The sequence below is a fragment of the Neopelma chrysocephalum genome, unplaced genomic scaffold (genome assembly GCF_003984885.1).
Source record: "Neopelma chrysocephalum unplaced genomic scaffold, ASM398488v2 Primary Assembly neopelma1_22b, whole genome shotgun sequence".
Classification (NCBI taxonomy): Eukaryota; Metazoa; Chordata; class Aves; order Passeriformes; family Pipridae; genus Neopelma; species Neopelma chrysocephalum.
The window spans coordinates 7868745-7893573 of record NW_020897690.1 but is presented as its reverse complement, the minus strand read 5'-3'; the positions used below and the strand labels follow the sequence as shown (position 1 = coordinate 7893573).

Genomic DNA, 24829 nt, shown 5'->3' with positions numbered 1-24829 from the left:
TATATAAATATATAAATAATATATAAAATTATATATATAAAATTGTATAGTAATATTATTCAGTTGTCACAGTTATCCCACTGTGTATTTCTACATGCATTTATTTAGATGGTTTACATGATGTCGAATATCTAATTCAAGTACCCAAGTACCCCAAAAGTGATTTAGTTAATTTATTTTGAGGGCAAGTTTAGTTGCATAGGCTCACATTACAGGGAAAGCCTCTGGGTTTAAACACTGTTATGCGGGGGATGATTTACCTACAGGACAGAGTAGCCCAGAGCTAATAATTGTTTGGTGCCATGTGGGGGAAGAGTGTTGGAGAAGGAAGTAAAGATGGTCTAAAATAGACCTTTTTTGAAAATTGTGAAGTAAATGCTATATATTTATTTCTCTGTTTACTATATTTAAGACACTCTGCAGAAGAAAATACACAGAAAATCAAATGGTGGTCAAAGTGCGGACCTGGCCCCAAATGAGAGAGCAGTTAAGAAACTTCTGAACTCTGATTTGCTTGAAAAAGATGAAGAAAACTAAAGACATCAATAAAAAATATGTTGGCTGTGGATTTCAGCATATGAAGAATAAAAGAGTTCTAACTTTGGCATGGGCCTATGTCCAGAATCGAATAATAATACTGTCAGAGATAATACAAAGAAAGTTCTAGTAAGTGCCAGTATTCTATAGCTCAAAAAGAGCTTAATGACATGTTCACAATATAGCAAAGATATCTACATTTTATCCACCAGGAAAAAAATATAAAAGTATAATAAACAGCTGCTTCCAAGTGTAGGCAAATAACTGCTATAAGACAGGGGAAGTCCCATGTGTCTGAAATAAAACTAATGTCAGCTAATAATTTGTAATTGTGAATAGACAATGTGGATTTGTTATTCTGACCACAAATAGAGGACTAATTACTTAAGGAATATCAATTCAAGATAAAAAGTTAATATTGTACATCCAAGGAGGGTTGAGACTGTCTTTCTATTAAGGAGATGAAACAGTTATTCTGTATAACTAAGTACATAAATCAATGTTAGGCTTGTAAAATAGAGCACAAAGAAGATGATGTTACTCAGAAGAACCAGGGAGATGATGTCTTTGCATGTGGCAATTGTGAGACTGACACTGCTGAAATGCTTGGTTCTGGTTTTCGTAATTTGTAAAGGACATTCAAGAACTGTACCTTTTGGGGGGGGGAAAAAAAGAAAAAAAACAATTACAGGAAAAGCAGCTGGACTCAGAGATGTATAAAAAATACCAAAACAACAAACAAACCGAACCAAAAAGCTAAAACATAAGCTTCTATGTTTCTCTTGTTCAAGCTACCTAATTTGCAATGTGAGGCTAGAATTGTTTTTGCTTATGGGGTGGTTGTAGATTTAGCCAAACTTAATGAAGTACACCTGCGTAAGGCTGGATGATAAGTTACACAGCTGCAGTGAATCCCAAATACAGGGATATATTTGGGCCAAAAAAACTAGGACACTGTGTGCTGCGGTGGCTGTACACACCAGGGTGCCACACTGTGCCGGAATGAGCTCATGCAGCTCCTCTTCTACCCTCTGTTCACATTGCTGTCTATTGAACTCCAAGCCACACACTTGCTATATCCTTCCCATCAACTTTTCAAGGGTCGCTGCTGATGTAAACATGCCTGTCCACAGCTAAAAGTTGGGCATATCCGTTATAGAACTGGTGTTTACTCTGGCATTGACTTTTACAACTAGTAAAAAAAGAAAAAAAAATGTAGATGGTAGATTGAAGAAAATGAAATAGGCACTAAGATACCAGTGTGGTTTCTGTTGGTCTCCATTGGGATGATCTGTGTGTAATGGAAGAGGAAAGCTTTGCTGATTAACTATTTAATATATAGTAAAATATGTGGTTTGGTCTAAGTGCAAGTTATTCCCTTTTGCAGTTCATTTAAATGCCAGTTCAGGACAGAGTTCTTATTTTACATCTCTTGAAATAAAATATTTACTTGTTTGGGAAATATTTTTTTCAATCTGAAGATCATGTTCTAAAGAAGTTAGTATTAACATTGCTTCCATTATTTTCTTTAATTGGTACTTTTCATCTATACAACCACTGATCCTTTTGCTAATAAGTATCTAAATATGCCTATATAATGTCACTAAAACACAATAGAATGTAAAGGAAGGTTTTGTCTGTTGTTACATTCGTGTGGATTTCATAAGATCTAGATTTTGTGATGGGTTACACCATAGGTTGCAGTCTATACTGGCACATGTGCTGGAGGACAAAATAGTACAAAGACTAGGTTTTATAATGTCAGAGCTTAATATGTGTATTAGTAATATCTATTATTCAAACATCTGCCACTTTAAATAAAGGAAAAACACTTTTAGTAATTTATGAATCTCAAGTCTAAAGAAGTTAATTCTCTAGCTAAATCTTATGGTAAGTTACCTCGTTGGCAATGAAATGGCTTGACGAGAACATCATCAGATTATAACTCACTTCCCATGCCATAAATAAGCACAATAATTTCTAAAAAACAGGTTTCTGAAACACTGGTTGACTTATTTAGTCTAGTGTTGCTGTAGTTTATTAAATTAAATTCTACAACATTTCATTATGTATTTATATCACTTCTTTTACCTCAAATTAAATAGCAGGGGAAGCATAGAGCAATGGATGACTATCATTAATCTTCTTCCTATTCCTGTTTGAAGAAATGAAGGTATTGCTATTTGTACAGTTTCTCAGTGTTCATGAGGAGCACTGCTTTCTGCCACATTGGCAGAACCGAACACTGCAGCAGCAACACCATATCTGTGTCTGCTGGGACTACCTAAAACTCCAGTAAAAATCTAAGAATGTTTCTTTTCCTAAAGGAAACCCTCAAGATTTCCTCAGCTCTCCTTTAGAACCTTAGGGATTAAAGGTACTTGAGGCACAGTAGCTAATTGTCACATTTTGTTATGAAGCAGCCTGTTCCTGAGGAGGAAAGAACCAAATGGTAACTGCAGCTGTGGTTCCACTTTTGGTGCCGGGGTAATGAGTACGAACTGTAAGCCTCATAGATTTCAGTAGATAATCCTGCTTTGAAGATTATTGCTGTTATGGATTTTTATTGATTTGACCTTCGAAAACAGATCTAGTAATTCGATTACACACAGAATAAATAGCTTATTTTAATTTATCCACTTTCTTTTCCTGTTAGTATCTGTATGTGTTACATACAAACTCTGTAGTTCGTAAACAATAGTCATGACAATGTCATCTCATAAAATGATATTTAGAAATTGTTATTCCTTATAATAACCTATTTGACTTTTCAGGATTTTCCAGTAATCTTTAATGAAAGTAAACTGCTGATTGAATAATTTCACAGATAACTAGGACATTTTTTCATAAGTTGTTCCATGACTCTTTCATCATCATCATCATCATCATCCATATCTTTATTTATCTGCTACTTAGATCAGTAAAAGCCGCAAAATCCTGTTTATATTTTTAATCCCAAATTTTGCATTTATTCAGACTTGATTCACATTCTGTTGATAGTTTCAGAACATGCCAACAAGAATGTATGTATTTATCTCTAGTCAGTAGATGCATATGATATGTGTCTGTACTACTTAATGATGAAAATGTGGGTGATTTACAGGAAGCAATAATATTTCAAGGAGTTGCACCTGGAATCTAGAAAATTTCTTGAGTCTGTATACTATACTATACTATCAACAATGGAAGAAAATTGTAGAGGCCTCTCACCATAGATGATGACAGTGATGCTTGCTGTATATTTATCTATAAAGAGCTCTGTAGTAGACTCTTACCTACAGTCCTATTAACTTGTAATAAATGAATAAGAGGAGACAGAGTTAAAGTAGAAGGCAGTAAATTTAAAATCAAATAAAAAAGTAATCTTTCCACATACTGAAAAATTTAACTACAGCGTTCTCCAACACAGGTCACAAAACCAAAGTTAAGACTAGATTGAACATAAATATATGTCTGCAATAGGTGATACCTGCATAGCATCTTTACAAGTATTTTCTTTAATATTTTCTACTACTTTTTACTTAAGCCAATGAGCCAAATGTGTTATGATTATGTTCAAACCAATGAAGGGATATTAAAATGTATTTCTCCTAACTAAAGGAGATCTGGATGAAGGCTGATAAGATGCATGTATAAATCTGCCTGCTAATGTTTTATATTCTCTTCTGGAGCTGTCTTAGCAGCCACTAGATGAGACTTACCTCAACTGGATTTCAGTAGGTGCAGTTACTGTGTCCTTTGGCTGCTGTCACCAGAATCCCTCTCATTACCGGTGTTCATTTCTCTCAGTCGCTTTTTAGACACAGATCAGGGCTTTTGACTTTTAAGGCTTAGCACAAGGTAGCTTACACTTATTTAAGGGTGCCGCCTTCTATTTATCAAAGGGAAATGGTGTTCTGTGGCTTGCAGGAAATGGGAGGTGTGTGTGCTGTACTACCAAACTGTTGTACTGTTCCTGCAGGGAGCTGATTCCAGTAATTCAGAGGCCTTCAATGCATCTCTTCAGTGACCAGAACAGATTATTCAAGAAGGGGCAGACTTGCACAGAGAAATGTACTGTAGCTTTACATGTTTGCCGTTCGGTTTTTTTTTACCGTCATGTCTGCCAAAACAAAGACTAATGGCGATGATGTTAATAAACAAAACCAGGGATGCAGTAGAACAGCAATCCATCTTGACAACACTCAGACCTCCACTACAGGTTCAAAATATTAAAAATACTTAGCATAAATGAATGAAACCCTCTTCTTTCATACTTAATTATGAAACAGCTGAAGTAAGGAGGAAATTTAACAAGATCTTTTCTTAATTTACTCCAGAAAGATGTGATGAAAGATGGGAGTAATTTCCTAGGGATATGTGAGGAGGTTTCAGTATTGCATGACCATTATAATGAGAATAACAATTTGTAGCACCACAAACAGTAGTACTGACTTAAAGACATTACATTTAAAATGAATACTAGGACACATGTGTTGGCATAGCACAAACCAAGCCACAAGAGCTACTGGCATCCATAATCTAGTAGGATAAGTATATAAGATATGATCATTATCTTTGGAGAACTGTATGATGAATGAAATGGAGAATTATTTTCTTGCATGATCTTGGATAGATTCACATATCCTTGACAAAAACAGTCAAACTGTGAAAATTGATTGTTTGCATATCTCTTATCATCTGAGATTCAATGAGTTACTGGCTTTATTGTACTTCCATTTCCACCCATGAAAAGTGGGTGGTAACACCAGTCAACTTTCTAAGGCCATTTGAAATATGTGGAAGAAAGCTTTAAGGAGGTGTTAATAGAGTTCTTTTGCCTTTGGTTGAATTTACTATCTACTATCTTCAGAGTTTAAACATTGTATTGGTAAATTTAACAGTTAATAGAAAATTACAGTGTTAATGAAACTATATTATGAGAGATTTATAAAACTCTTAAGGTGTTTTTTTTTATTTTATTTAGGGTCAAGTTGTTTTCAGAAACGGAGAGAGGATGGGAACCATCAAATTTACACAATTCCAAGGTAGGTTTCAAAAAATTTTCATTATAATTATGTATACAGTTTCAAACTTGTGTGTCAGTTGCATTTCTTTCAGGATGTTTTAAATATGTACAATGAACTGCTTAGAAGATGCAGCAAGGTACTTAATAAGTTTTTGTTAGCTTTTTAAAATACTATGTTCTGAATCTTGAGTTCTGTGAGGTATTTCCAAGAATTTTTCTTGACAACAGTCCACATATTTATAGAAACTACTGATCTTTAACAACCAGCAACTGTTTGAAAAACCCTACTGGTCAGCTAATCATCCTCTCCTTAATACAGTTGTTTCTGAAAACCGAATCTGAAGGGGAATTTAGAGAAGATTTTTACTGTTAAGCTCTTTCAAGTTAGTGTTGGTGCTCTCTTAAGACTCACTTTTGACATTCTGCAACTGCTTGCTAAAAGTTGCTTGAGGAGTCAGTCCCTCAGCGTGCACGGACACAAACTGCTGACTCCATCCCTTGGAGGCAACACGCTCGAAAGCGCAACTCACCAAGCCTGCTGCATCCTCTCAGCCTGAGCTGCGCCTCCAGGGAATGGTCTCAGCAACAGAGACCACAAATGCAGCCACAGGGATTTGTCAAGGGCCATTTGCAGCCAGGATGAGGTGCTTGTTGGGAGAGTTTTTTTGCAGAAATGGTGATTCATGTTGTAGTCGTTTCTGCAGTTTATAGTGTGCAATTCATGGTTTTGTTCTTAGGCTGAGATAAAACTGGAGATGATTGCATTTGGATGGTCTCGTGAGAGTAGTAGTAAGATGGCAAATTCTTTCCAAACAATGTGTGAGAGAGAAGCTTGCACTTCCTTTGTTTTCAGGAGATCGCTTTAAACATAAGCTTGCTGACCAAGTTACAAAGGCTCATTCTTTAAACAGAAATCATCTACTGTATGAGCATTATTATTAATGAACAGCAATGCACTTGAGGGGATCTGTTACTCCTTCTAAATTACTGAAGCAATGTTCAAGATTGCTCTTGCCTTCACAACTATAACTGATGCTATTAACTCTTGTTCCCGGAAGCATTTCGACCCACTAAAACTTTGCAGACGTCATCTCACGGTAATATAATTTAGCAATTCTTGCTCAACACTAGTAATAAATATTGATTGCTTCCTCTTCTTCTCTTCCACCCCCCTTTTTTCATAATAGCAGTGTTTACAGCCACATGCAAAAATCATGAGAAAGTTTTTAAAAGAGGTGTTTATTCCTCAGAAGTCTGAAGGAGCTCTTATGCATTATGACTAAGACAGCTACATATACCCTTTCAGAACATCTGAGAGAGGAGGAAGTTTGGCACATTTCCTTTGCGCATTAAGGATATGATTTGGGATCATGGGGAGGTACAACATATATCTTCTGAACTAATCTGGAGGAGCAATACAAGTTCAGGATAACTGATTTTATACTGATTTTTATTTCCAACCATTCGAATTGAGTTTCTTTATTCTTCGGTTTCATATCAGATGCTATTTAACACCAATGGTTTTACCATAAGTTAGAGTACTGTTGGATTAATAAGAACATAGGAGATATCTGCCCATTTTATAATTCCTTGAAATTAAAAAATTACTATTTCAGAACTGATTAAGGCACATACTTGGGATTTTGATCATCAAACAAAGGTTTCCAATTAGCCTATGGGAAGAAAACAGCTCAGGCATCCAATGAAGAAATGCCAGAGAAGGGCTGGATTTTTTTCTCATGTGAATAATAGTCTGTCAACACATCTTAAGGCTGGTCTCAAGTTTTGTTTAGTTTCTCAATAATTTTGGAAAGGAAAAGAATGTACAAAAATGTATGAGAAACTGAAATAAGTAACAGTATAACAACACAGATAAAAGTTATCTTTTTAAAAACTACAAATTATATTCTAACTATTAACAGGGATTTTTTCTGTTCTTCTTTTATTGGTATTGTTTTCATTCAAAGCTTTTATATTCAAAACTTGTTGTAAAATTGTAGAAATTATTAATTTGTTCAAAAGAATCCTTTGTTGGTTAGGAAGCTTCCTGAAATATTCTCATTAACTTTCAATAATTCTTGGACTGTTGAAAGAGTTCCTAATAATGTAAAGAAGTTAATTAAGTCCAGTACTTAAAATGGAAAATGGGCTTTTCCTTTATAGTTATAGCTATTAGGTACTATCAAGCATGAAACAGATATACAACTCATTGGTTAAATTTTTTTTTGGAATGTAATACTAATCATGATGATTTCAAGGAAAAAGGACCACAAGAAAGATGTCTTGGAAATGCTTTTATAGGATTAGTTGTAATTATTAATATAGAATATATTAAATGTATTAGTAGCTTATTATCAAAACATAATAATTGGGAATCACCAGTTTTAGTTCTCTATGCCTCAAGAATAATTTTTTCATTTACATAATTTTACAGATTTTTTAACAATTTGAATGAAAGTTATCACAGTTGTCACAAATAATTCAGTGCAGAAAAATAAAGCAGATAAATAGCTAATCATATATCAGAGTATGGCCCAAACCTCTGTTCCTCATTTTCTAGTGTAGAAAATCAGCTGGGCAGACTCAGGAGCTAAATTTTCTGTACTTTGCTGGAAATTTTTATTTTAATTAGACTATCTGCAAAAATTTTAGTTATGGAAGAAGCAGTCAGTCGTGTCTACCAGAGGCAAGGGAAAACCAGCCTGTGAGGCTTCAGGGGGTAACTGCAGCATGCTTGACTCACTGTGATGAAATTTTGAATAACTGGTTTAATTTTGAATCTAGATATAATTTTTCCCAAACTCATGCTAGTCATGCCTCTTTTTCAGCCTCTGTGCAGTCTGTTACTTTTGCAAGTGGTCAAACAGATAGTGCCAGAGGTAGCTGTGACCAAACTACTTAGTGCTTTATAGATCATGGATACCACCTAGGAACGATTTAATACATAAAAAAGAATACAAAGCACATGTAATAATAGCCTTTTCTTCCTCTACCTGGTAAATAAAGAGCAGACTGCTGGTCTAGCTCAAGTATCCAAATGATGTTTGAAGCTGGCATCCTTCCAAATGAATGGCAATTTTTCCAGAGGTACAATTTAAGGACTATTCTTATAGTCAAACATGTAGTTGAAGTAGATTGTAAAAATCTTTTCTCTGGTAAGAGCTGAAAGCAAATCCTGACAACTTTTGTGTGCATATCAAGGAGCAAGGAGGACAGTAAAAAAGCTATTATAGATTACTGGGACACAGGAGGCCTCAAGAACAGATCTATACCTGTCCTTCAAAATGTTTCACTTTGGCAGGTCTTTTCTGATTAATCAGATTGAAACCTAAAAGGCTTTCAGTCAGATGCCTACTCCTGTCAGGCATTGGAGAAAACCTAAGAGATATCTGTGCTGAAATAGGTTCAAGAGAAAAGTAATAGGTGAATTGTAAGCAAATACCATTGAAATGTGTATAAGTCCTGCTTCATGTAGATAGGCACAAAAGTCTACGATACTGCATATTGAGAAAACTTTAAGAAAGTGGGTGATCACCTGCTGTGTCTTTCTGGGAAGAATTTAAGAGTTTCAACTCATTTAGCCAGGTAATATGGCATGACATCTGTTAGTGTAGAAAGGTGATCTGGGTGCTGAGTAAGAGGAAGAGTGTGACTTGTCAAGTGTAACCCCTTTAAACTTAGAAAAAGCTCTACTGAATTTCTGCAGTAAGAACCCCAGATATACTCTTCTCTGAGTTTAATTAAAAGACATAGACAAATGTCTACTCTACAGTCAAGAGAAAGGTACACAAGAATGCAGGATTGCTGTCCTTGAGCCTCAGTTCATCTACTTAGTTATGATTTTTTGCTGTCCTTAACTGCTTCAATGAAGGAGAAATTCTCCAGAATCATCCACAGATACAATTGCTTCTTCTCCAGGGGCATTAATCCAACCCTGGAAAAATTTCCTTCAATTATTCTAAGTACAGGCCATCATACTCTTAACTGCTGTTGATCCTTGTTTCCATAAAGGTTCATTTAAATAATGAGACTATTTTCCTTTGTATATTTTTTTTTGTATTTAACATCTATCCAGCATAGATGCCAAAAAGCTAGTCTGTGGATTTTATTTCTGTGATAACATTGAAGGAATACAATCCAATAAATAGAAAATATTTAGTAACAACTCTGAAAACTCAAAGATATATATCTGGAAACTGTGGTGTCTAATATCCAGAATCAGTGGATTCATATTTCACTGCTTCTGCAGAAAACTTAAAAATTCAGAATACAATTTCCTTGTAAATATTAAGTGTTTTTTTGAGATTAAGGAGTATGTTCAAATATCTGGATATGAACTTTGGGGAAAAGTATATAAAGAAATTCAGAATTCTGTTGGTTGAGCAGAATTTGACTAGTGATCAATAAAAAATTGCTAACGTCATGTAATGAACAATAAAGATGTAAATTAAACTGTGTGTTGTTTATCCTGGTCAGAGGATTCTGAGTTGGATACTTCTGGAAAAGATCACTGTGTCATTAAAGACTATCATTCTGCACTCAAAAAAAGGGAGTTAACTAAGGAGTTAGAAGACTTTCTTCTGACACATCCTAACTGGAGATCTTGACTGTAATTACATGAATGTGTATTTGGTAGACTTCTTGTTGTACCGTATCAACTTCATTTTATCTCCATATGAGTAGTGTAGTTAGATTGTAACTGTCTGTATCTTAGTGACCACTTTTTTTTTTAGTTAGTGATCAATTTATGGAATCATAGAATGGTTTGGGTTGAAAGGCGTCTTAAATATAATCTAGTTCCAACCTCCATGCCACGAGCAGGATCACCTCCCACTAGACTAGGTTGCTCAAAGTCCCTTCCGAATGGGCGCTGAACACTTCCAGGGTTGGGGCATCCACAGCTTCTCTGGGCAACCTATTCCTCACCACCCTCACGACAGAGAATTTCTTCCTCATATCTCATCTAAACCCATTGTGTTTCAATTTGAAGCTGTTCCCTGTTTTCCTATCACTACAGTTCCTGCTGAAGATTCTCTCTCTAACTTCCTTGTAGGCCCCCTTTGGATACTGGAAGGCTGAGAGGTCTCCATGCAACCTTCTCTTCTCCAGACTGAACAGCCTCAACTTTCTCAGCCTGTCTTCATAGGGAGGGTGCTCTTGTCCCTTTATGAGCTTCATGGCTGTCTTCTGGACTTACTCCAACAGTTCCATTGCCCTTCTTTTTGGGGGCACCAGAACTGTATGCAGTATTCCGGGGGGGGTCTCATGAGAGCAGAGTAGAGGGAGAATCACCTCCCTCAGCCTGCTGGCCACACTCCTTTTGATGCAGCCCAGGATGTGATTGGCCTTCTGGGCTGCAAGCACGCATTGCCAGCTCATGTTGAGTTTTTTGTCAGCCATCACCCCCAAGTCCTTCTCCACAGGGCTGCTCTCAATCACTTCTTTGCTCTAACCTGTAGGTGTGTCAAACTAAGTCCTGTCAAAATTAAATGCTGTCCCATCAAAATTAAGTCCCGTTAAAATTAAATGCTGTCAAATTAAGTCTGTTAAGAAGTACCTATGGTGATTTGTAGCAATTTTCCAATACACCAACACATATGATGACACCCCACCCCACTCCAAATATTTTTCAGCTCCAGGGCAGTTAGTGATGACTATGTGGAACATTTCATAGGTCCTCCCCAATTGAAATATCCCCTAAATAATAGTTGTCTACATTCTGTCAGATATTTCAATACCAGTTTATTCTGTTGGTATGAACTGTTGTATACAAAACCCCAGGGGTGTTATCTTGTCTTATAACTTGTCATTTAGAACACTGATTCAAGAAATATTTTAGGCATTGCATTTCAGTCACACTAACTCTGCATAGTACCACTTTCCTCTTTTTTTGGCAATGCCATTCTCTTAAGCAGTTTGGGATAGTATCGTCTATATGATCTCTATGAAAATAGAAAGTGTCCACAAAACTGAGTTAAAGACCCCTTTCAATGAAAATAATAGCCTCCTCATATGGAGAGGTATACCAAGCAGAATTCTGAGGGTGCCTTTAATCTTGAGTCATGGAATATTGTCATTACTGATAAAGAAGATGAGCTAGAAAATATAATTATCAAAATGTACAATGGTCTCTGAGAGAGTCAGGCACAAGAGGGACTAGACAAGGATTCAAACAGATATGAAGAAATTGCAGAAGTAACCAGGACAAAAAATAATGCTGTTATTTTAGGTCAAATGTCTTGTGCTACATTGGGAGTAAACTGCTCTACAAAAACAGAATGGGAAACAATTCACCAGGACGTAATTATAAAAGGAACTAGGGATTACAATGGGTCATAGGCTGAATATGAATAAGCAAAAACTTGAAAAGATAAAAAAAAATTCTGCACTGGCCTGCATAAACAATAGTATCCTTTTAATTACTCCAGTGCCAAAAGGCTATAGCTAACTCCTATGTCCAGTGCTGATTTAAGAAATATGTGCAGAGACGACAGAAGACTAAAAACATACCTCATTGAGAAAAGCAAAATATCTAGGCTGCTTAAAGAAGAGAAGATGGTTGAAATGCGTGACAATTGCTGATAAAACCTTTGCTTGTCCTGCTCTCATCATCTGGCTGAGAATTAAGGGATTTGAATACTAGCAGTGGAGATTTGAGCCAAATGTTAGGAAAAACTTTCTAATGAAAGAGATATTTAAACACTGGAAAATGCATAAAATTTCTGCCTCTGGAAATTTTGATGAACAAGTTAAACAGACCTCTGAAGTGCTGTAGATGTGCCTTGAGACAGACAGATGACTTTTACTACATCTTGAGTTCTCTGCTAGGCCAGCTGTATTTAATCTTGACATATTGCTCCTTGGCAGTGTGTGATTCTGGCACTCTATTTACAGACACTTGTCCACTGTATGCTACAAATACCACTTGGTGTATTTCTTTGTATTATTTCTAGTAAGGATAATCATGAAACCCTAGACTGGTGGTTAGATTATTTGTAAGGAGAAAACACAAGATTTAATTGCTCTTCCAACATCAGTTCTATTTGGTTTTTTGTTTTCTATTTTCCTTTAAATCCACAGTATTTGAATGTAAATTTCTGGGGCTTGGATCCCTCATCTAAGTGAGTACCATAACTGCTAAAAGTTACAGTGTCAGGGCCTCTTACTCTTTGTGTTCTATGTATTCTTTGTGTTCTCATGATACTCTTATTTCCTTTCTGTGAGAGCTTAATGAGAGCCACACATAGCACTGAAATATCCACCTCCATACCTCACACTCTGAACGACCTTTCTGTATTATTTTAACTGCTTTCCCAATATTCTGTTCTGCCACATTCATCCTCTTTTTGCTTCTTTGGCTACTGGTGAGCACAACACTGATGTTCTCAAAGAACCATCCACAGTAAGTCCAAGGTATCATCCTGGATACTATTAATTAATTAGTACCAACCACTACACTTGCATACTCGATATTCATTTTCTCTTGTATGTTACACTGTACCTTACTAGCACTGAACATCACCTGATAATTTTATTATCAGTATCTGAGGCAATTTTATAACAGTCCTCTGTTAGATGAAACCGTAAAGGAGGTTATATTTTAATATACATTTATAGTGGTTTCCCCTTTTATTGTCAGATTATTTTTAAGATATTTCCTGTTTGATTTCTCTTCTGTTCCGTACCCACCAGCAGCACTGTTTCCCCCTGTGCCAGTTATTCCTCTTGTAATCTGTTAGTATTACTTACTAGTAGTTGGGGTTTGTGTTCATTCGGTTTGTTTTTATAAATAAACATGGAATAATGTATTGAGATTCAGGTACCTAAGCTGTGTACATGTGCTGTCAAACTGAAGAAAGGATGGATAAGGGCTATAGAAATTGTTTGAGGTCTTAGGGCATTACTTACAAAGAAAGATTAATGGGATTAAGTTTGTGGAGTTACTAGAGTCACCTCATTTTGAGCAAGTGGTATTGTGTGGATATAAATTGCAAGGCCAGGAAGGACACACTGAAAGGATATGCTGATACTGCAGCTACTGGTTGTCATGGCACCTTGTTTTGTTTTACCTGAGCTAGCTTTAAACAGGCCAACTGGGGTGCTGCTAGCAGTGTAGCAACAATAACAGGGAGCAGACTGTAAGCTGGAAATCTGCCGAGGAGCAAAATCAGCATTTGGTAAGTAACCTTTCCATTGGAAATGCAGCTATGGGAGACCACAGCTTTGCAGCTGTCAGTTTTCAAGATAACCAATTCCAGGCTAGATGGGTGTACTTCTGTGCCACCCAAAGTTGCAGTAACCAGGGTTGCTGAGAAGAGTTGGATTCATTGTTTTCTCCCGGGCACATGAGGAACAGGGGAGCCCTATTTTTCACTGCGTCTGTGCCTGTGCTTTACAGAGCTGTTCATCCCTTGAGAAGTGGCTTGAACTGTGCAAATAATTATTACTGGGACAAGCACATGCATTATAGAGATAGCTGCCATTTTTATAAGATTCTGTTTCAGTTCATCCAGCATACTCTGAGGCACAGAGTTTCACAGGATCTGATAAGTCTCTGTCACTATGTTGTGCAAAAATGTCTTAGGAGCTGTCTTAAATACCAAGAAAAAGGACTAACTTTCAAATGTAACAGTAAAGAAAAAAAGTTGGAAAGCAATGGAAATAATTTTACAATAATTAATTTCTACAAAAGACTGAAGTACCCAGCTCCAGAAAATTAACAGAAATTAGTACCCCACTAAAGAAATGGTGTCTAAAAAGGACCTGAAAGAATTGTCAGGTCTTTCCTTCAGAAATCTCCAACTTTTCCTGCAATTTAGAAAACAATTTCTTTTCAATTAGTATTCAGAATCCTACTTCTACTAGAGCTAACTTGTTCAGATGTTCCATTTCAGGTGATGTACAATGCTGTCCCACTCTGTCACCACCCAGTCCTCCCCGTCTTTTGAAGAGAGGCAGAGGGTCTCTCGAGGGCTACAGGGCCACCATGACCTGCTGCTCTCTGCAGAGCTGTGTGCTGGCAAATCTCTCCCCTTGGCATCTCAGAGAGACTTTTTTTTCTGGAAGGATTTTTTTTTTAATACAGCTACAGGGGAATAAAAAGAGCCAGAAGACTTACAAAAGATCTATCTTGTATATTCTGGTATATATTGTGGGAAAATATTTCATTTGAGTTACCAATTAGAGAATGCCATCTATTGCAGTGACATCATCCCTAACTTGTAGTTCAAATATTTCCCCAAGACATAGAGAATATTGACTTAGAACAACTTAAATTCCTAATAAATGGAAAAGGAGAAAATGAAGTTTATCTAAGTCACTGAAAGGACATAGATTTATCATTTGATGTCACCATTTGAACACACAAAACAGAATATTGTTTAGTAGTACAGGAAGCCAGCGTGTAAACATTTGTATAGTTGTAGACTAGAGATGCCAAGATAAGGTTATAAAGTCTAACAGATCTCTAAATCTATGGAATTTTATAACAAAGTACATTTGACAAAAATGTCCTTTATAGAACTACTTCTGGGATGGTAGGCAATATCATCACAGTTTTATGAGAAAACAACTATGACAGGTAGACTTATCCTAGATAAGGGAGGTGAAAAAGGAATATCTCTTTAAAAAACAGTGAATATAGATTCATTCACTGTGTAGGTGACCAAAGGCAGTTGTGAATCTTATGCTGCAGAATTTGTACAGGCATTCATACTAAAAGTTTGGGAGCACAGGAGCAGTATTAGTCCAGGTGTTAACTCCTTGTTAAGCTTACAGAAAGACTAAACTTCTTTTCAAATTTACTTACCCTTCTTTTTGCATCCTAATTATAGTTTAGTTTTGTTCTGTCATTACAAATGGTAATTTAATTTCAAGTCATAGCAGATCATGCAGTCATTGTATTGGCACCTTGTTCTCTAAGCTGACTTTTTTTTTTCTGGAAAATTTCAATATTTCAATACATCAGCACTGGAATCTAGTTCAGAAATTAAAGAATTCTGATTCTGTAAACATGGTAATAGAAAATGAGCACATGTAATTAATAGATTTGGAAGGAAAAAATCTTTTGGATTTTTTTTCGAAATGTCTGACCTTAGGTAGTACTCCACAATGGCACAGGTGTCATTTTCTGGCTTGAATCATGATATTGTATACTGAATTGTTTACACATCTGTGATAAGCATTTCTCTGTTTATTTTCAGTGAATCCTGCTGATTTGCTTGAACAGGAGTTTATCACCCTCCTTTTGAAAAGAAATGAAGTGGGGATGCCAGTTCAGAAAACAGTAGCTTTCGATTTCTTTATTCCAAGTAGCAGTATAGACCCTTTGTAATCACATAATCTGACTGAGAGTAAGCTAATTTTTTCAGACTTTTCTCTTACAGACTCTAGGAGTCAAAAAACCCACAACAACCACATTACAGACATTTTGGACTTAGGCAAAACACTTTTAAAAAGCTTACTATGGACCGTAACATCCCCTTGCCCCTGGAATGAAAGGACCAAGTCATAATTTTCCTACTCTTGAGTTACTGGTTCAAAGATTAATGCCAAAGGGAGAACATGAGTGTGGACTGTTGAGAAAAATGTCTGCTCATAATTCTATTCATCTTGGTATTTGTTATCTTCAACTGGAATGCATGTATAATTTTTTCCTTAAATGATTATAGAGGACAAGGGATGAATTCCTCATGAGTAAGTTATTTCATTAGATCGATCTAGTACATCTACCTGTAACAAAATTGTTTCACCATGGATGTTTTAGTAGTGGTTTAGTTCAAACTACTGCCAGGATGAAAAATGTATTGAATTAATACTGTACATGTAAGGAACAGGGTCAGGCAGAGAAATAGGGAACTGTCATTTGTACATAAAACTAAGTGCTATTTTATATGATCCCAAACTACTGACACAAAGCTGTTTGATACCTTACTGTGTTCTCACTATATTCCTCCCCACTTTGTTTAACCTTTATGCCATTGACATATTTTTCCTCCTTGAGCTGCTTTCTGCATATCCAATTTAGAGCTATCCAGGCCATGCTTGACCTTAACAGACTGTACAATCTTTACTGGTTAATCTCTTGTGTAGGAGCATTTATGTATAATAACCAATTTCCTTTGATTTTGCCAGATTTTGGACTTGACTGGTTTTACTAGGTGGACTTGGAAAACCCACATGACATTGGAAGCACTGGGACAGCTTCCTGCCAGTGGCTTGGCCACTGTGAATCATCTCAGCTTTACCAATAAAGGCTAGTTTGAAGGAGGAGGAAAATAGCAATATCTCATGAAAGGGTTTCATCTAAATTCATAGAATCATAGAATCCTTTAGGTTGGTAAAGACCTCCAAGATTATCGAGTCCAACCTTTGTCACCACCTTGTTAACTAGATCATAGAACTAAATGCCAGGTCCAGTCATTTATTGAATGCTTCAAGGGATGTGGTGGCTCCTCTGCCTCCCTGGGCAGTCTGTTGCAGTCCTTCTGTGTAGCTGTCCACAAGCTTTTGCACTGAGCAGGCTGGATAGCTCTTCCCTGGGAAACATATATTCCCATCTATCATACAGTCATGGTGGATCCTTGCTTCAATTAAGAGTTCCCTATAGGTCCCAAATCAGTAATTCACATACCCTGTTCTGGCCATTTTAAAAGGTCAAGCTATTAATAAACCTGGTGAGTCAAATTCCTCCACATACTGCCCTAAACAGTGTCAAAATGGAAACCTGAGTACGTCAGGGGAAAACAGATCCCTGTGCTCCTCAGCCTGCATGTTGGAAAGAACAAGGTGTCTGACATAAACTGAGACCCAAATCCACAAGTAACCAATTTTATTCTTTTAGAAGACTGCTTGTACCCACAGGTTATAGGATGGAGCCACGGAGAGCTCAGTGGATTGCAGAAATGTCGCACATTCATAAAATCTGACAACCCCCCCTTGAATATGAAGCCTGTGCTTCTCGTGTTTTGGAGAGAAAATAAGGAGATGCTCCCTGCACAGAGCAAGGGGAGCTAAGCCTTCCTCTCATTCTGGCCCTTCAAAAGGTCAGTGCAGAAAGTGTTGTAACACAAAGTGATTTTAACCTGACTTTGCTAATGTGACATTTGGAGCATGGCTGTGGCAGTCTGATGTGACAGCAGGCGAATGTTGCGTTGTGCTGTGTTAGTAAATGACAGAGGACCTGACCAAAAGGAGGGACTTGTTCATGTATTTAGTCTGTGCTTCACCCCCTCCAAAGGGAAAGACTTTGAAAAGTCCCTGAACTGTGAATCCCAAAGGTCACTAAATACACAAAGGGCTTGTTGAATTCCAAGAAGAGAGCAAAATTTTTTAAAAACCATATGTGAATTTTCACATTGAGAAAATGTTAAGTTGGATTTAAGGCTGCAGTTGTATACAGAAGTTATAAATCATCAAAAGCTCTCTACTGCTTGTATCCAGGTTTGATAAATTAAGCTGACAACCTAAGTGATAACCTGTAGCCAAATGCTAGACTATTGCCTCTGTGTTACAGGTTCATTTTTCAGCACTTTAGTCCTATTTTAATCCCTGGAAAACTCATGCAGCTTTTGGCCAGCTGATGTACTGTGCTAGCTAAAATAAGTGGAGCACATAACTCTAACTGTGGGCTGGCTCTGGAATTTGTGGGGTTTACAAAAGCATGAGTTCTGGAGAAGACTCTGGGCTCATAAGCCATAAATACATAGACGTGTCCTATGGATGTAGAATGCCCTACAGATGTCATGGACCACTGAGGAAGTAAAATATTTCATTCCTCCTCTGGGCTTGAGTTGGACTTGTGCTTCTGTTTCCCCTATTAATATATATTTCAATTTTTTTTTTCAATGAAAGTTGTTGTTTTTTTTTTAACCCTCTATGATCTATCTATATGTATGGAAGAGGCTGACTAAATGTAAGAAAAATAAAAGATAAAATGTTAGGGGGAAAGACAAATGAGTTACAAGACATGTATTTCTAAATCACTTAGGCATTTTGAAAAGGCTACCCAAAATGGGTTTTCCCAAAAATTAACTCAGTTGGTTAGAGCCAAAGTCGCGGATTTGATCCCTGTATGGGCCATTCACTTAAGAGCTGGACTCGATGATCCTTGTGGCTCCCTTCCAACTCAGAATATTCTGTGATTCTGTGAAGCTAACTGGCAGCCAGGTCAATAAACACATCCCCCCATCCCAAATGGAGCAAATCCAAGACCTAACTCTTTCGTAAGATGAAGTAGCCAGATAAATGCATCTCCCTCAGCTTTGTAACTGAAGACTTCATCAGGCAAGCATTTTTCCAAGCTTTTCTCCCCTTAGACATTTGTTGTGATTGACAAAGAAGATCTGGACAGAATAATGATAATGTTTTCTTGCTGTTTTACTGAATAAAAGAAAGAAAAACAGTCTAGGTAGGAGTATTGCAAAGTTCCTCATCTCTGCCTTGTGAAATTTTATGTTGAGATTTACCTAGCATGAGACCCTAAAAGGAATAAAAGTTTATCTTAACTGATCTGTCAGGTTCAATTTATTTGGCCTGGAGCTCTTCCATTTAGCAAAACCTTGGCTTCTCTTGCATGGGCAGAGAAGTTGGAAGAAAAGGCTCTTTTTGCTGCCTACAGATGCACCCATGCAAAGCAGTCCAACTAGCATCCCTGGCAGGACTTCCTATCCTTCAGGGACATGGACAGATGTACTGGAAGAGTAACTCTGAGCCTCAACAATCTGCATACATTCCTCCTTGTGCTGGGCAACAGATACTACAGAAATGTGTACTGCCTCTTTTTGTGACAGATTTGAGGAATTCAAGAAACGACTGGACATGACACTTTGTGCTGTGGTCGAATTGACAAGGTGGAGATTGGTCAAAGGTTGGACCCGATGATTTTGGAGATCTTTTCCAACCTACATGATTCTGTGATTCCGCAATTATGTTCAGCCTCCTTCCCTCAAGCAGCACTGCCACAGCAAGGCGTGGGTAATGGTGGGAAGGTGCACTCAAGCCTATGGGCTGATGCCAGCTGTGGACTCTTGGCATGCATTAAAATTTTGTGGTTTTGAACCCCAAAATTAGCAGTGCTTTTCCTGAAATTCAGATAACTACAAGCTGCAGATGCAAAGGATGGTGAGAGAAGAGATGGTTTCTAGGCCTTGGCAGTATCTGTTGCTTTGTGCTTTCACCAGCTCCCTAATATATAGACTAAAAAAACAGGTGTAAAAGTAGTTCATCAGTATTCTTCATTAAAATGTAATTGATTTTGTGACTATCTGTAATTTATGCTCATTCAGGAGGTGTTCATTCCAGGTGACATTTATATTCTTATTATTTTGGATAAATTTAGGATGAAATATTATGCTTTATTTAAGACTAGATATATTGCACTTGATTGGTTTCCTTTCATATTGGCTTTGCAACTATTATTAAAAACAAACAAAAAACAGGGAGACGGGAGTGTGGGACTGAAATGCAACATTTGCATGCCATAAACCAAGCACTCAAAAGTCAGCAAGTACAGGATCAAAGGTAAAAGCTCACAAGTATTTTTTTTTTTTCCTTCTATTCTCAAGTATAAAATTACTAATGCTGAAAATCTCTAGCAATTGAAAAGTTACAAGGAGCTGAGATAAACTCATTCAAAGTCCAGATAAAGAAACTGGAATGATTTTATGTTGACAGATACGACTTTAACTTGAGTGAGAGTTTAGGCCATAGAGTGGGTTTTAGTCACTTTACATTAAAGAAGTGATGTCCCTGTTTTGCATTGCTCAGGATGGAGATGGAAATACAGAGTTGAAATGTTTCATAATGTTACTCTAATTCAGTCAAATTGTTTGCCACTTAGCATTCCAAACAGTTTTTTGACTAATACAGAAATGGGAAGGCTTCCCAAGATGGACAGAAAAGAAATAAAATCAGGGTTCTCTGAATTTCCCCTTTGTTGATCGTTTTTTATTCATCTTTGTTGGTGTCTTCCCAGAGCAGAGGACTGCTGGGAAACTAGACCTTGAAAACTAGGTTTATTTCTTCCTGGGGGAAAAATGCTAAGAATTTTACAGTTGGTTAAATTTTGTATAAAAGATAGTCATGTGCATATACTGTTGTCTCAGATACAACATAAGCAATATACAATATGTCCTCTGTCACCACCATGTGTGTATTTTCCACTCTTCATAGAGGACCAGTAACAATCAGTCCCTGGAATAGTAGTAAACTCCTTTGTGCTTTGACTGGAATATTCTCCCGTGTATTCCCTTTTCTCAGATGGTATGAGTTTGCTGGGAATTCTCCTCATCCGAGATTTGTAAATTGCCGTTCAAGAAATTGCCACTGATTCCCCAAACTAAAAGATGTGAGTGCATCATAAAGGTCTGAAACAGGAGGAAATCTTCCTGGCTTGTACACATGATAAGTTACCATTCCTATACTACAATTTAGCTGCCATTCTCAAGGAAGGATTTTTGCCTGTGGTCCATAATTATGGAGCTAGAGAAGGACATAGGGGAATATTTAGATTACACATCAGCCAAATCACTGGATAACTCTGTGTAATGGTCAAGTAGTAGAACAAGCTGCCAGGGAGGTTATGCCATCCACATTTCATTTTTCAAAACAAGCTAGCTAGGTGATGTTAGATAATTAATTCCGATAGAGAGACCAAGGACAAACAAAACTGAACAATAGTTGTTTCTCCTTTTCATCTGGAGTGATTCTATAAGTTACGCTGTTATATAGAAATCAATAGCTGATCTGTTAGATGGATAAAAATCAATCAACAGATAAAATATAAATGAAGCTGCATCAAACTGAATTGGGTCAAATTGCACTGGAAATGGGTCAAGCCTTTCGGAATCCTTCTCTACTATTTATTATAATGAGTGCACAAGGTTTTAAAACCAGCTTACAGGTTTTAATCAGCAATAGCTTATGGTATGATGAATTACTGCTGTGTATGTGCTTTAATTAAGCAGTGCTTTATGAAGCAGTGTAGTTGTACCATTGTAAACTCTGAACCCGATACAGCAAAGTCCTGAGTCAGTCTTGAAATACTAAATTGATTGGGCTTTCAGGACTTTCAGCATCTCACATAGTCAAACCTGTAATCTGACAGACAATGCAAGAGACTTCATTTTGCATGTGAATTAAATATTCATCTGGGACTATAGCTGCTTTTAATTTTTAAGATATTGTTCCACCGACTACTTTGATCTCTGAACCAATATTAATATTAAGTGCCCAATTGTAGAAATTATGTTCTTGAGGCATATGAAATACAAATCCTTATTTCCTTCAAGAAACGCAGTTATACCAAGCATGTGAAATTCTGTTGTAATGCCTTCTCCCAGGACTACAAATGTAAAAGGTGTACATAGAATTTAGTTATTTCAAAAGTGTCTGTATAGTTAATCACATGTCATTTTGAATTGGTTTTTGTGGTTCTGCTTTCTTTTTGACACATGCACAAACTGACTGTCCTTGCCAGGTGAAAATGAACTTCTAAGTTTGAATGATAAATTTGTTTTATTCAGTAACTGAATATTATGGATTTAATTGAAATTGATTTTGATTGGTTTATCAATTAAATGGTAAGAATGTAGATCCTCAGAACTGTTCCTCAGATATTTGCCTGTTCTTTAACTCTTTGCATGCCCATATTTACACCAGCATTTTTCTGCTCCGCATTTGCACTGAAATATGGCACCTCTAAGTCCTAATACCTCCGGACAAATTAGGTGTTTTCTTACAAGAAAGCATGCTGTTGGATGCAACTTTGCTCAGGATGTTCCTGTGCCTAGCAGGCAAAACACCCACATGAAAAGTGCATAATTCAGACGTAGTTCCATCCTCCACTTGATGCGAAGCAGGAATTTGCATAAAAACCTCTCTTTATTCTAAAGTTACTGAACTGCTCCTGAGATATATCTGGGCTGAGTTTCTAAGTCATTAATACTGGTACTTTTTTGCTATGTGTAAATAACTAAATATTCATTTACGACAAAGAAAGAGCAAAATGACAGTCCGGAAGTTGGAACGTTCATTTAGAGTAGGGGAGAGCTGAGTTTACATCCCTCATCCAGATTTTTATGAGAGGGAACTTAAACTGTTATGTAATGTATCTCAGAGGGGTGGTCCTGTGACTGACCTGAGACTGATGCCGAAAAATCCGGTACGAAGAACTGCTTAGACACTTTGAATATTTTGAGCAGCAAAGGTATTTATTACAGCGTTGGGAGCAAGTGTGGTTCGCACCACAGAAAACTTGCACAGAGGTATCACAAAGTCAGGTGTTTTATACAATTTTCATATATGATTTTATAAATATTCATATGATTGCAACATCTACTATACATATTAATGATAGGCAGAGCATAGGCGGACCTCAGGCGGCGCTTAGGGCGGTGTTTTTCTTGGTCCCCAATTTTGGTGGGGGTTCTGGCCTTCAGCCCGCATTTTGGGTTCTTCTTCTCATCTTCATCTGACCTCTCTACCTTTCCATTGTTCTAGACCCACTCACTGAAGCTTGGAGAAAGCCTTGGCTCCAGGCCTATTTCTCCTATTCAAATGTCTACCTTATCTTACCTTATCCTAATTTATTACCTCTAGGCCTACTGTATACTGCTTCTAGCATTCTTCTAAGTTTTGGTCCAGTAGGCAGAACAGAATGGGTCTTGGTAGCTCAGGCAGAGTAGATGTTAGGGGGCCTATCTTAGTTAACTCTCTTAGGCCTGACTCTTATTTCAAGACTGAGTGGGGTTAACAGGAATTCATCTTTCATGGAACAAAAAAAGTACTGGGTCAGTTCTAGCATATATTTACACTGTTAATTATGCCCATATTTGTGTTTGACCTTGGTGCCTAGGTCATTGAATGTCCTGGCCAACAAAACTGGAAACAGAAATAGAAATTCTTTAACGTATATTTGAACAGTCATAGACCTTTGAAGTACTTTATTAACAGGAAAACCTAAACAATTAGCTTAAACTAGTTAAACCAGTAGGAAATTTCAAGAAAAATCTCAAGCCCAAATATGTCCGTGCACCAGCAGTCATCTTTGGCTGAGCTCAGTTTCTGTTCGTTTGTGTGCTCCCCTCTATTTGTACAGGTGTGACAGCAGGATTATTGTTTGTGAGCAGGTATTGTTTTCTTCAGTGGCCTTTTTGCAAACCTTTCTTTCAAACATTTGTTCTTCAATTCTTTTCAAATCTATGCTACTATGTGCAATGGATCATTGTGTAAGAAGAGAATAATTTATCCATTCTATGTTTTAATTCATCTTTCTTTTGTAAGACAGTCATCTCAGGAGATGAAATCTGTGTCACCTGTGATATCCATGAAAAGTCAAAGAATTTACCCAGATATTTGCATCTGGGCAAGTTTTCTTGATCCAACTTAAAGAAACATACAGGCAATTCCAGAAGAAACTGAATCTTATCTTTTGGTATGTGTCTATGGTAGATCAAGCAAATCATGCTCTGTAAGAAGTGCCCGTTTTCCTCAATATCTTGACAGGCACCCTAGACAAGGTAGTTGTGATATAGAAGTCTACACTGTACTCATCAAAGTTTGGACAGAGAAATTCCATCACATCATCTTTTAACTGATAAACAGTGTAGTGGCTATGAAAGGGAGTAATTAACTACAGTAATATTTCAATAATTATAATAAGTACTATTCAGTTGCCTGTTCTGTAGGTTTAAAATCTGCAGTCACTTTTCATATAATAAAGTTTAAATAACCAAGTTCAGACACTTATTATTTACTAGCTTTAAAGCTCAAGAAAATAATTTGGTGCTGCTGAAGAGTAAATCAACCAAAATTAAATCTGTAAATATGAGAACTCAGAATCCTTGCTGAGAAAGCCCAAACTGTATTTTTTAGTAATGTAAATTAAGATTAAATTCATTTTAGGTTCCTTCTCAGCACAATAATTTGGAGAACACGGCAAATCTGAAGACTAGTTCCTCAGAGCAGGACTGGTAGGAATATTACCCTGAATGACTTACTGTAGAAGGACAAGGGAAAAAAGGAGACTTTACCATCCTAACTTATACTGCTTTGGTTTATAAAGTTTTCTTGTACATGCAAATCATGGTAAATGTCAAACAGTACACCATCCAGAACCAGGAAGACTTCAGCAAGGTTGTTAATACCAGGCTCTGTTGCACTTCTTGTCCTCTCTATGGCGAACTATGAATGGGAAGATCCATCCACATTTTCCACTATTTAGGCTGACTTTAAAGCTGGTAGAGAATAAGCAATTGCTTTGAAAAACTGAGCAAATTAGTTTTT

At 36.9% G+C, this 24829-nt stretch overlaps 1 protein-coding gene across 2 annotated transcripts in view; it reads left to right on the top strand.

The window, feature by feature from the left end:
• The window catches only part of GABBR2 (gamma-aminobutyric acid type B receptor subunit 2), a 473412-nt gene that overhangs the window by 264975 nt on the left and 183608 nt on the right, over positions 1 to 24829 (top strand). For both annotated transcript variants that reach the window (XM_027679466.1, XM_027679477.1), the window contains exon 8: positions 5504 to 5564. In XM_027679466.1, the coding sequence (XP_027535267.1) occupies positions 5504 to 5564 (61 nt within the window). The remainder of the gene's footprint in view (positions 1 to 5503; positions 5565 to 24829) is intronic.